Source organism: Sorex fumeus, unplaced genomic scaffold, assembly GCF_029834395.1.
Source record: "Sorex fumeus unplaced genomic scaffold, SorFum_2.1 ptg000014l, whole genome shotgun sequence".
NCBI classification, from domain to species: Eukaryota; Metazoa; Chordata; class Mammalia; order Eulipotyphla; family Soricidae; genus Sorex; species Sorex fumeus.
In genome coordinates this window covers 14,285,951-14,299,884 of record NW_026606071.1, presented here as the reverse complement: position 1 = coordinate 14,299,884, position 13,934 = coordinate 14,285,951, and the positions used below count along the sequence as shown (strand labels likewise).

The 13,934-nt window shown below is 37.3% G+C and overlaps 1 protein-coding gene across 4 annotated transcripts in view; it reads left to right on the top strand.

The window, feature by feature from the left end:
- Window positions 1–13,934, top strand: part of ANKRD44 (ankyrin repeat domain 44) — a 344,812-nt gene that overhangs the window by 301,941 nt on the left and 28,937 nt on the right. For all 4 annotated transcript variants that reach the window (XM_056111738.1, XM_056111735.1, XM_056111737.1 and 1 more), the window contains exons 17-18: window positions 5,913–5,984; window positions 12,337–12,538. In XM_056111738.1, the coding sequence (XP_055967713.1) occupies window positions 5,913–5,984; window positions 12,337–12,538 (274 nt within the window). The remainder of the gene's footprint in view (window positions 1–5,912; window positions 5,985–12,336; window positions 12,539–13,934) is intronic.

The window sequence follows — 13,934 nt, the reverse complement described above, 5'->3', positions numbered from 1 at the left end:
AAAATTATAATATTTTTTAAAAATTAAAAAAAAGAACTTGCTTTAATTCCAAGACTGTTTTATTTTTGCACCCAAAGATAGTCTTGGCAAATGCAAGGTGGAGAAACCTGAGGAACAAATTAGATCTGGCAGTACTAGACTATATAAGCTGTTTACACTGTCGATCATTTGAGAAAAGAACCAACTCTAGGATTTTGTATTTGATGAGAAATGGATTAGTTATTAAGGATTTGTTAAAGCAGTCTTTTGTTATTTTTGTTTAGGGCCCACACCTGAAAGTATTCTGGGGTTACTTCTAGCTTAGTGCTTAAGGGTCATGCCAAGGAGTACTTGGATACCATGAAGTGCTTGCAATGGAACCTCGGATACCCATGTGCAAAGCATATGCTCATTTCATTAAACTGTTTCCCAAGCCCTAAAGCAGCCCTTCTAATACTTATTTAGAAGAGAACCAAGTCCTTGGTGTGAGTTCAGTTTTTTATGATACCAGTAGAAGCCCTTGTCTACACATTGGATGTGTAGGTTAGATTTATGGGCATAATTGAACAGCAACAAAAACCAGCATGGGAATGCATGGATCATATAATGGAGTATGTGAATGTTGATGATAAGCATGAGAGTGTATAATTGGAAAACCTTAAAAGAGAAAAAGTTATAACCAGCTCATTTTATATTCTGCATATAAAATTATATTTTCTGATTTATTCCTACAAACTTTATGTGTAGGGCTCATTGCTTTTTATGGTGTTGCTTCTTTGGCATATTTCTTAGCTATAACTATATTTCAAAAGAGCCATTCCATTTCTGATTTTGACAAGGTAGGTTGAGGTTGATCTCTGTAGGGCAATGTTTTTTTTCCAGTAATATTGCTGACCACAGACTAAGTTAGGAGACTGTATAATGAGCCATGGTATGAGTCTCAGACTTTTTGGCCTTCATAATTATTCCCTGGATGTTTTTGTGTGGTCGAGTATCTGAGTAGGCTGATACCAGTTGCATACCTTGGGCTTGATATGTTTAGAGCCAAACATTAAACTAGAAATAAAAAATAAATTGTGCCAGTTTTGAAAGATTTGCAGATTGCTCTTGTCTCCACTTTTTCACAGTATCCTATAACTGATGAAAAAAAATAACCAAAAAAAGAAGAATATTTAGAGCTTGAATCTAATTAACATGTCTTTTTATTACTAACCTATGAAAAGGAAAATCTCAAAGATTAAATTAAAATGTTAAATACACTCCTTTTTTCCTACCCTCATCTCTGGTGCTCTGTGTCAAATATCAGGGGAAAGTGTCAGCTTCTGAATTGACTGGAAGTCATTATTTTGTTGAGAAATTCTTATGGTTTTTGAGTTAGACATGAGTTCACGTTCTAGATCTGCCCTTTACAAGCTTTGTGAACTAAACTTTTACTCACTAGATTAACTGAGAAATTTTTTTGGTAATCTCTGTTGGGGCCTTAGTGGAATGTTTGATTCACAGAATCATTAATGACTTTTGAGTATAATCAGAGAAAATCTTTATCATCCTCATTTATCACAATTTGCACCTTTATGTTATGATAATCTTCACCACCATCATCCTGTCACTTTCCTGGTTGTCTTTATAGCCATTCCTTGGCCCCTTTTTTAGAGAAAGAGATTTCTTTCTCTCCCAAACTGAATTACTGGGATTCCTGAGGTTTATGTCATATGTACCATTTCCATATTTCACCAAATATTCGTGGAGTATTATCTCTGCACAGACCACAGCTAGAGTACCAGGTTTCACTTGTGCAACAAACAGATATAGTCTCTGATTTCAGATAACTTAGAGGCTAATGGGGAACCTATATAAATAAGTTAGAGATAAAAAACAATGAAGCAAGAGCTTGATAGAGAAGTACCAAAGGTGCCAGGGAACACATAGCATCTCCTAACATAAGGTGGAGTATAAGGGGATATTCTGTAATCTAGGCCTATCCACCCTACCATGGTAGAAACCAGTCAGGCAGAATGCAGGGAACTTCTAGGTAGAGGAAGAGAATGTGAAAGCAGTGAATACAAAAAATTTGGAAGACTTTCAAGAGTTTACTTTCAACTTTTAAGTTGTCTAAAGTAGTCTGCATGTGTGAGGAAAGAATAGAGCAATGAGGATGGACATGGAAGTTGAAGATATATTAGGTACAGGGAGATCATATTAATATTGCCTAATCATAAAATCTTTTTAATAGCCCCCCCCCAACAGGCAGAGATCACTCTGCTATATCCAGTAGTGCTCAGGGGCTATACCATGGGAGAGATTAAATTCAGGTTCTCGTACATGGTAGGCATGTGTTCTTCCACTTCAGCTATCTCCCTAGCCTCCAAGCAGGACATTTTTAAGGGTAGAGATCTGGAATGATAGTACAATGAGTAGGTGCTTTTCTTACACACACTGAACCCAGGTATGATCCCTGGCAACCCATATGATCCCCCAAGTTCCATCGGACATGACCACTGAGAAGTCACACAGCTGGGAATGGCCCCAAAACACACAAAAAGTGAAAACTGGGTTAGGATAATTGTTGGGAACCAAAACATCAAATTAAGATAATTATTTAGTGATTAAAAAAAGGAAGAGGCAGTAATCTTGTTCATTGTAACCAGAGAAGAGGCATCATCATTTTTAGAGTCTGGGATTTTATAAGAAATTACTCATAGAGGCCAGAGCAATAGTACAATGGGTAGAGTGCTTGCCTTGTATGTGGCCAACCCTCATTTGATCCCTGGCACCTCATATGGTCCCCCCAGTATTGCTAGGAGTAATCCTTGAGTGCAGAGCCCAGAATAAGCCCTGAGCACCACAAGTTGTGACCCAAAACCAAAAACCAAATAAGAAAAAAAACCTCTCTGACTACATTGTAGCAAATAAAGTGCGGTGGTGCTGAGGCTAGAGATAATAATTCTGAAATCAGGGAGACCAGATAGACTTTTTCAACCATGGAATTTATACAATGAATTATTAAGTTGGTGAAAACTGGTAGTGGAATGGAGGGAAATGAAAGGAAGTGGATGTATTCAAGAATTTGACTTACATTGTTAATTCAATAATTATATATTGACAATTGTGTAATATACTGACTTTCAACACACTAAGGTCGTTGCCTAAGCAAACATGACATTTATAGTCTAAATAGCAAAAGTAATCAAAATTGTTCACTGGTATAACTCTAGACGAAAGAGAAAGGGGGTAAAGGATGAGATCCAGTTTTCAACTTTAATAAAGTGATGAATGGTGATGGCTTCTTTAACGTAAGAAACTAAAAAAAAGTAGCAAGATTGGGAGAATGGAAAATTTGTTGAGATCATGTTTGAAGTGCTACTGGGATATTGAGTGAAAGTATGTCCAGTGAAGAGATGGATATGATATTTGAAACTTAAAAGAGAATCTGGGTTAGAGAAATGGATCTAGGGGTCATCAATGATTTCTGATATATGAAACATCTGTTCCGGATGAGACTTCTCAGGCAGTTCTAATATATTACATGCTATTAGAATGATCAGAGTACACGTACAAAACACTTTTTCTATGACAACTTTGGAAACATGCCTAATTTTGGCTGTAAACATTATATATTCTTCTTATCTCTGTTTATCATACATGAAAGAATAATGGAAATGATTCTGTTCCTTTGATTAAGGTTCATTCTAGGACAGAATTTGGGGTTGCTATATTCTCTGTTTGAGGAAGTCTTGCAGATGATAATATTGCAAAACAAAGCAAATATTCTATACTTTAAACAATGAAGGCTACTTTTAAAATGTAAGGAAATTTGTTTTAAAGTCATTTACTTTGGAGTTAAAATTAAATTTACTCTCATTATTCTAATAGATCCTTGATTGGTGTTCTAAATTATATTCTCCCACTAATCAAGAAAACATAAAATATCTCATAGTTCCAAATGATTTTCTTGTATTATCTGTAAATGTCTCTCATTATCCGCTTCAACCTCCAAGAGAAAATGCATTTTTGTACCTTTTATACTTTAGATCTGTTTAGATTATTCCTTTGAAATTTTTCTTAACTCTTCATTCTGACTTCATGCTTCATTCTTCATTCTTACTAAATTTTGCATTTGTATGATTTAACTATTTCATATGTATCTTTAAAACAAATTAGCACACAATTATTTATATTACTAACATTTTAACATTTATATCTATAGAAGGTCTTTGAAAACATTTTTACTTTATTGATTTATCATTGCTTTAGTTTTGTGAAATTCTAGGAGTTGAGCTCTACTATATATATATATCCACAATTTAAAAAATATAAAGAGGGTTTAGAGCAATAGTATTGGGGGCAGTGTGCTTGTCTTGCATGAGACTGACCAGAATTTGATCCCCTAGCACCACATACGGTCCCCCAGGCCCAGCAGGAGTGCAGGGAAGAGAAAGAGTGAGTGAGAGAGAGAGAGAGTGAGAGAGCGAGAGAGAGGAGAGAAATCTATGCCAGATATGAGATTTATAAAAAAAATAGTAAGAGAACAACAAATGGACAAAGTCATTGAGACTGAAGATTTCGTCTATAAAATTGAACTTACATGAGGATTGAGGGGTGTCCTTTGGACACAGGTGAGGGAAAGGGGGACTCTCCTGGTGGGAATGGTATTGGAATGATGTATCCATGAAAAATATGATTAATAATATTGCAAATCCCAGTACCGAAGTAAATTTAAAAATGGTTTTTAAAAATATATATTATTTAATCCACAGTGCATGAAACTATGCTTGGAAACTTTGGGTATCATTCATCAAAAATTTATTGAATAAATACATTTTTATTGTATGTCTTTGTGCACTTGTCTATTTATTGAGCATTTGTACCTAGGATCAGAGAATGCACATGTTTTCCTGAAATGTGTTAACTAACATTATTTCCTTCCATCAACCATATTGTCATTGGCATAGATTTCTCTCCTCTCTCTCTCTCTCTCTCTCTCTCTCTCTCTCTCTCTCTCTCACTCTTTCTCTTCCCTGCACTCCTGCTGGGCCTGGGGGACCATATGTGGTGCTAGGAGATCAAATTCTGGTCAGTCTCATGCAAGACAAGCACACTGCCCCCTATACTATTGCTCTAAGCCCTCTTTATATTTTTTAATTGTGGATGTATATAGTAGAGCTCAATTCCTAGAATTTCACAAAACTAAAGCAATGATAAATCAATAATGTCTTTCTTGAAATTCTCTCAGCATCATGCCTTGGTCACAGGTTCTTTCCATTCCTGAAATTTGTGTGTTCCTTAGACTTGATGCATTTGCACTGACCACTCCCTTCTCATCCAACTCTCTTGTCACACCACCCAGTTCTCTTGTCATACCTCCCAACTCTCTTGTCACACCTCCATCTGATTTTGCTCTTTTTCAGAACTCACTTTAAGTGTCATCTTCTTGGTGATTCCTTCTCTGAACAGCAACTGGGAACCAACTTCATAGTCAATCCATATCATCTTATTTTATTTTACTGTGGAAATGTTATAGCACTTCTCACTACCAGATATACTTATTTTATATCTATTTGTCTAATTATCCCTGGGTATAAGCTCCATAGTAACAAGAACTTTGTATCTTTATCAGCATTGCCTCCAGAAAATCTGGCTCAAAAATGGAATAAACATTGAGTACAACCATATTGTCATTTGAAGAACTTTTCTGGGCATCTTTTTAAAGTACAAAAGTCTTTTGTTTAATAGCAATGGCTGAGATGATCTTGAAGTCAAAATATTCAGTTAGCATATTTGTTTTTGTTACTCAATATCAGTTTTTACATTAATGTTAAGTTGCATATTTTCTCATTCTAAAATCATTCTCATTTGTGTCAATATTAATAAGCATAAAGTAGAATTCCTTTTATAAATTGTACTTACTGTTGTTTTCTTTCTTGACTCCACAGCTTTTGGAAAGAACCAACGTTTGTTTTGAAGAATCAGATTCCGGGGCTACGAAGAGTCCACTCCACTTAGCTGTAAGTGAGATGCTTTTAGCAAATTCACCTGTTACCAAAAAAACGAAGTGTTTATACAACTAGACCGCTCTTTAAATAGAAACACAGTTGTGCAGTAATAACAGTAATGAAAACAGCCTGTTAACACTCTTTTTTGCCAGCACAACTTTCAATACCTCACTCACACACTCTCTCACAATAACTACGCATAGTTAGGTCCAGTGAAATGAAACTAAAATATGCATCACTCTCAGCTCTCAGAGATGAACTTAGAATGGAAAAGGTGGACAAATAGTGGATTCATTGTGAGATTAAGGCTTCCTACCAGTTGACTCCTAGTACAAGTTACCCTAAAGGTTGCTCCCTTGAATCTGCTCAACCATCTGCTGTGGTTGGGAAGTTATACCAAAGCTGAAGTTTCACAAACAATATTAGCTACCCCTGGAGATGCCTATTTGAAAGGTTATCTCAGATCTCTCAAGCCCTTTGAAACCGAGGAACATTGCATTGCCAAGCATACTTTTAAGTTGAGATAAGTTTTGTTTTCAAAAATTTTGTAACCCCACTCCCTCATAATTATTTACTTTTTAGTATGTGCCATGGGATTTTCTAAGTTCTATGAGTTTCCAGATAGACAATGTTATAATCTCATTGGAAGGAGTTGGACTTTAACAGTTACTCAATTCACACATAGCAGACCTCAGCAACCTGTCATCTCGCTAACAACTCACCTGTACATGGTTTCCCACTTGTAAATTAAAAGGAGTGACTTATGAAGGATCCCAAAGCCCACTCCACTTTTTTATAGATTTATTGTATGATCTTGACCAAGTACCTAACCCACAATGTGAAGAGAATACTAGTATCTCTCTGAAGATACAACTTTGCCATATCATTCTGTCCAGTGGACGACAGGAATTAATGCATATAAAAGTTTGGATGAGACCTACCACATTGATATAATGAGCTAGGTTCATCTCCACTGTTATAAAATTGATTTTATTATCTCACCTGGCATATATTGACTCTATACTAAGCACTGTTATAGGAGCTCATGATGTATTAAACAAAACCCAGCCTCTGTCCTAGATAGTAGCTAGTTTTGGAGAAACAACAGGCAGGAAACTAAGTAACTCGACTGATGTCTGTAAGTTCTTTAAGTCTCAAAGTGGTCATGAGCTGGAGAGATTGAGGTGAAGAGAAGACACTATTTGGCAATGCAGAAAATCTCACATTTAAACATAGATCTTAAAAGCTGCTCATGTTGATAGCAGACAGGAGAGTCTTCTGGCAGAAGTGCAAGCTCTCTGCATAAGATCCTGGGCAGCATACTCTCAGAACAGCGAGGTAGTCACCCAGCGGAGCAAAGTGGTAAGGGTCGAGTGGTCTACCACGTGGTGGAAGAGGCAGGAGACTTGAGGCGTCCTATAGAACTCAGAGAGCTCTGTAATCAGCTGTAAGAATTGTGACTATCTCTTTGATCCAAATGGGATACTATATGGAAGGTTTATAAGAAATATATGATATAGGAACAGGGATGTAAGTCCCTGGTAGATCACTTGCCTTGTGTATATGAAGCCATGGGTATGATAGGAAGGGAGATAGGGAGGGAGGGAGGAAGGGAGGAAGGGAGGAGGGAGGGAGGGAGGGGAAAATAAATCTAATATTTTGATTCTAAGAGAATCATTTTAGATCTAATTTCAGTTCATTTTTTTCATTCATTCGTTTCTGTTTCTTTGTTTTTGTTTGGTAGGTTTTTTGTTTTAGTTTAGTTTTTGGCCACACTTGCTCAGAGGTTACTCCTGGTTGTACACTCAGGAATTACTCCTAGTGCTGCTTAGGCGACTATATGGGATACTGGGGATCAATACTGGCTAGCCACATGCAAGGCAAGCATCCTACCCACTGTACTGTCAGTTCAGCCCATCTGTGTTTCTGTTTAAATGGTAAGAAAGCCAGACAGAAGCAATGTAACCAAATACCAATGAGAATGATAACTTGGGCTTCAAAGGATTCTAAATTTTAAAAAACAATTTTAGAAAAACATTTAAAACATTATTTGTCTTACCTTACTAAGTGTGGTAATAACACTTTCTCAAAAAACATTAACTGCTTCAAGAATCCCCACAGTAAGCCCAGAATCCTCTCCTGGGATCTCTGGAGCAAATTAACTTAATAAAAGCCCGGGACACATTATTTCTTAGGTGGAAGCATCCTAACAATGAAATAGAGCCAGATGTCCCCAAACCTGGACTGCCATAAGAAACCTGCCCTGCCCTGAGTTACTCTTTCTTGGCTGAATGATTCAACTCTCTAGGGGTATCAGCCGAGTAAATTTCATACGCATTTCATCCACTTAAAAAAATTAAATCAAGAAACAAGACTATACAAATGAAAAGCTCCAGCTGTCGAGATTTCCAGAAGGACCCATTGTTTCATGAGTTCTGTGGAAATCCTCAATCCTCCTCCTTGTTGCCCTCATTTCTTAGCTAAAAATTTCATAAAAATTAATTATCTTTAATAATACATAGATTATATAATGACATTTTAAAAAGAGATTTCATAAAGCAAATTCACCATGTTTAATTGCAACCGCCAATGGAGACTTGAACTATGCTGACTATTGGAAGTTAAAACTTTTATATTCTTTTGGAACCAGAATATTTGTACTTTGGTATGATTGCTTCAGAAATCATTGTGTAATTACCTGCTAAACATCTGGTTAGGGTATGAATAGAAACAAAAATAAAATCATTTTCTTCACTTGCTGCTAACTTGAATAGCTTTCCTGATTACTTGAGACTCCGATTTCAAAGCTTTATTGTCTTTATTTTTTTTTGTATAATCCAAGAATCATGTAAATGCCTAAAGACAAAAATCATGCCTCTAACCACATAAAATAGAATTTTTTTCTTATGATACGATAGTTTATTTCTAGGGTTAAACTCTAAAATGTGTTTCCAGGGTTAACTCTAAAATGTGAAGATTCTTGGATAATAAAGAATTAAACTTTCCTGATTCCCCTTAAATTGCCCTGATGGTTTAGTTTACATAATTGTATATGTCTTGAATTCCACACAGTAATGCCTATGCATATGAAAATCTGAGCACTGCAAGCTAAACTAAAGGAAGAAACAGGATAATTCTATAGGTAAATCTGACCTTTCAACCATTCTGAGGATTTTTAAGTGCCTGGTATAAAAGAAATTAATTTTGAAGCTTTCCTAATTATCAGGAGGGTTCATTTCATTTTATTTTTCATGTTAAGGCTCTTTAACTTTATTACATGTTAATGGGTTAGGTTTCTGTTGTGAAGATTAAAGATGAAGGTAGAATGAAGGTAGAGAAATCTTTTGCACAGGTTAAGCCAATTCCTGGGTTGGAATGTCTATGATGTGATGGCTATTCTAAGCAGTGCTGATTCTCTCCTACCAGCTTCCTTGCTGTGTGCATTTCCCTTTCCCCAGCATCTTCTCTTTATTAAGTCTCAATGTGTTTAGCCACTGTGCTTTGCAGATCTGCATGCAATTTAAAAGTTGCCTGCTCTGTTTCCTTAGGCCAAATCGCAGTGGCAGAAATTAAAATGTTTACTTTATTTGCCTAATGGTCACTGCAAAGAGCATTAGCATCTGCCTTTGTCAACCTGGATCATTTCCCTGGAGTGTGAAGTCCACATTTCTACATAAACTGAATCAGTTACTGCAGGACAATTAAAATGGGTGGCTGTGGTAGGCAAGGTCTGTTTTCAAATAAACAACAGCCTTTTTTCACAGGAGGATGGTGCTCTCAAGTTGACTTAGTATCTCTATGACCTGAGTAAATAATGACTGAAGCTAGCGGATTCCTATATGAGTCTTAAAGATGCTTTTCTTGTTTGGTGCACGTTTGAAATGACTCAAACCAAAAAGTTGAATGAACTCATCTGTTTTGTTATGTTCCTCCCTTTCTGTTGGAGCTGCTGAAAAGCCCGCAGCCAGTCTTTGGGTCTGAATGATTTAACCTTTGAGTCCTACCTCCGCACATAGAGCTGTGTGACTGTGACAGACATGGGCACCATCTCTGCCCTCCATGTTCTTTTCAATAAAATGGAGATAATAATAGAACCCAAAATATTGCTTACTGTGACTTATTGTTACTATGAAGTGCTACTCATTTGTGGAATTTAAAAATAAGACCATGGTATCAGACTCATACCCAACAGAAGAAACAAGGGCCAGTAGAATTGGTCCATAGTTGGAAGCCTGCCTCAAGTGCTGGAGGCAAAGGCAGTTGGGATAAAGAAGGGACCACTATGATAATGATCATTGGAAATGATCACTTGTAATCAAATGATCAGTTTGTAAAAATGAATGTTTGCCAACAATAAGTGGCGTTCTGGAGTTAGGGTGCTCAGCGCAGTGTCTTGAACAAAGAGTTGTTGTTAAATATATGTATACTTCTACCACCATTGCTTATAAATAATAATAAATCATTACATCCATTTATTCATCAAATTATTGTTGAGGTTCTTTTACATGCCAGGCATGATTCTAGAATATTGATATGGAACAGATATCAAGTACTCCTAAATGCTGTGAGGGTTAAATGAAGCAGCGTAAGTGGACTGGATGGAGGTGGAGAGCCACTGTGGGCGCCGGGAAGCTTGCTGAGGTTGTTTAAAACAGAAGTACCAGGAGAGTTATGTGGTTCTCTGGAGAAAAGTTTTCTCTTTCTTTTTAATTTTTAATTATTTTTATGAAGGCTCCATGATTTTTATTCCTAGTTAAGTTTCAAGCTTAAAAGTGCTTCCCCACCAGCCCCACCACCCAGTGCCCACTCCCCTCACCAGTGGCCTCAGAAGCCCTTCCCCATGTCTCCCAGCCTGCCTCCTTGATGGGCACGTTTTAAGTTTGGTGGTTGGAGCCTGGATATTTTCTTACAAGTAACCATTTTATTTATTTAATTTATTTATTTTTTGCTTTTTGAGTCACAGTGGGCGATGCACACGGGTTACTCCTGGATTTGCACTCAGGAATTACTCCTGGCGGTCCTCAGGGGACCATATGGGATGCTGGGAATCGAACCCGGGTCTGCCACGTGCAAGGCAAATGCCCTACCCATGGTGCTATCGCTCCAGCCCCATAAGTAGCCATTTTAAGTTTGCTAAACTTTGGTTCTATTGTTTTGCTCCCCTCAAAACAAAATGATCAGGTGCCCCTGCAGGCTGTCTCTAGCCTCAGCCTGGGTCTGATGGTTCAGTGCAAGTTCTTGGAGCTGCTGCCCCCAGGAATGCCCTACTGCAGCTCTAAGAACTCAAGGGCCTCACTACTTGCAAAGTGTGTGCTCTAGCCCTTCAACTCTCTAGCTCCTGTGTCAAGCATTTTTTTTCCCCAAGTAACTGCATGAATAATAGCTCCGGTTAAATAAATAAGCAAATAAATAATGCAGGAGATTCAGAAAACAGTAAGGGAAAAGCTATTCTTCCCTTCTTCGTCTTACTCCTTTTTCCCCTAGTATTAATCCTTTTTCGTTTTAATGTCTTTTACCTTGTGTGTGCTTAAATTTTTTTAATCTTAAAGACATAATAAAAATTATCTCTCAAGCTTTGAGCTTTGCTTTTGTAGTAGTATGAAATCTTTTAATCCTAAACCCACATTAGGTCTGAAACTGGCAATGGTGTGAAGTAAATTTCCACAATTGTGTCTTTGTTTTCATTACAAGCAACGGAAGAAATAAGGGAGAAAGGAAAAAGCATCAACTGTGTATCAGACATTATGCAAAGCCTATGCAGTTTATCTCTTTTCGTCTTCCTTGGCAGTCAGCTTTTATTGCTTCTCATGATATAGATAGAGAAACTAACTTGAAGTAAACTTAAGAAACTTACTCAGAGTCACATGATTAGAAATTAAAATGTTGAATGGTAAAGACGATATATATATATATATATATATATCTGCAGAATTACAAAGCTCACGATGTTACTCGTAATTTTTCATTTCAGCTTTAATAAAAAAGCATCCTGGAAAAAATCTATTATGCAATCATGTTTAGAACTAAAGCAACAAAAGACTCTGTTAGTTCATTCAGCTCTTATTAGAATATTAATATTTTAATATTTTAAAATGGAAGAATATGATGATACATTTAATGTCTCTGAAGCAAATTATTTGACAAAAGATAAAGAGGGTGAGGAAATGTATATATAACTGTGAGGTTCACACATTATAAAATTGTAGGCTAGCTCTCTGGTTTGCCTGTTTTTAACAATGATCTCATTTAAATGTCTTTCTGATGTGGTTTGTGGCATGACCTCTGTGACCCAGAGGCTTACCTCACCTTGAGCAGTTGTGACATTTGAGGTAAGAGCTCTTGGGTCTGTGGTTCTTCTTTACAGGCCTATAATGGGCATCACCAAGCCTTGGAAGTGCTTCTTCGGTCACTGGTGGACCTGGATATCCGGGATGAGAAAGGCCGCACTGCTCTGGATCTGGCTGCCTTTAAGGGACACACAGAGTGTGTGGAAGCCCTCATCAATCAGGGCGCGTCCATCTTCGTGAAAGACAATGTAACCAACAGAACCCCACTCCATGCCTCAGGTGGGTCTTGTCAAGACTTTGGGATCCCTCGTTTGATGGCCCATGTATATAAAAGGATGACAGCTCCTTTTTCACCCCAATTTTTAAAATAACTAATTTCTTTTTTCATTAGATATAGCTATACTTTGCCAAATCAATTTTGTGGCCTATTCTTAAACATGAGTGTACTTCTCTTGCCATAGAAGCCCTTGTATTCCTTTTTAATCACTTCATTATATTTTTTTAGATCACAGCAAAATCTAGAGGAAGGTACCAAGATTTCCGATGCTCTCCCTGCCCCCTACACACGTATAGCATTTCTCTTTATCAACATTTCTCACCAGAATGGAACATTTATCTAGTTAATGAATCTATATTGCCACATCACAGTCATCCAAAGTGACTCATAGTTAACTTGGTCTTGTGCATTGTATGACTTTGGACAAATGTCACAATGAAATAAGTTCATCATTGTATTGTATAGAACATACTATGGTACTAAAACCTTGCCCTAAAAAATTGTGTGTGCACCGTTTGACCTTAACTCAAAAGAGCATTCAGAACTCTTGTTCAATGAGGAACATAAAACTTACTACCAAAAAGGGCAGGTATGAATATGATTTTTGTCAAGTTGCATGGAACAAAATCACAAAGTGATTTATAACATTTAAAGGAATGAGATTTTAGGGCTAGGTTATAGAAGAAGTCACATAACATTTTGGGAGAGGGTGCAAGGGAGGTTGGGTTACACCTGACAATGTTCAGGGGTTACTCTTGGCTGTGCACTCAGAATCACTCATGGCAGTGCTTGGGAGACTATATAGGATGCCAATGATCGAACGCAGGTTGGTCACATGCAAGGCAAATGCCCTACCCACTGTGCTATCACTCCAGCCCCCAACAACATTCTTATTGGTACACTCTTCCCTAAGTTTAAAGGACTTTGATTCTTGATGCATCAGATATAAAAAAAAAACCTCCAAAATACATGTGTATATCAGAAAGTAATTTATCCTTTCTAGGATTACTCCATTGTACATGAAATAAAACAGTGCCTAGACCCTTCTATACTTCTACACAGATATATAGAAAATACGGAACACTTTTTAGCTCAACTAAGGCATACATTTGCTCGAGCGGGCCCAGTAACGTCTCCATTGGAGACTTTGTTGTTACTGTGTCTGGCATATCGAATACTCTCGGTAGCTTGCCGGGCTCTCCGAGAGGGGCGGAGGAATCGAACTCGGGTCGGCCATGTTGGCCGCTTGTAAGGCGATCACCCTACCCGCTGTGCTATCGCTCCAGCCCATACATACCTTTTAGATGACTAAAGTCAGTGACATCACACTTTGATCAGAGAGAGTCTTATAAGGACAAACAACTCTTTTTTCAGTGAACTAATGGGTGTATTGAGGAT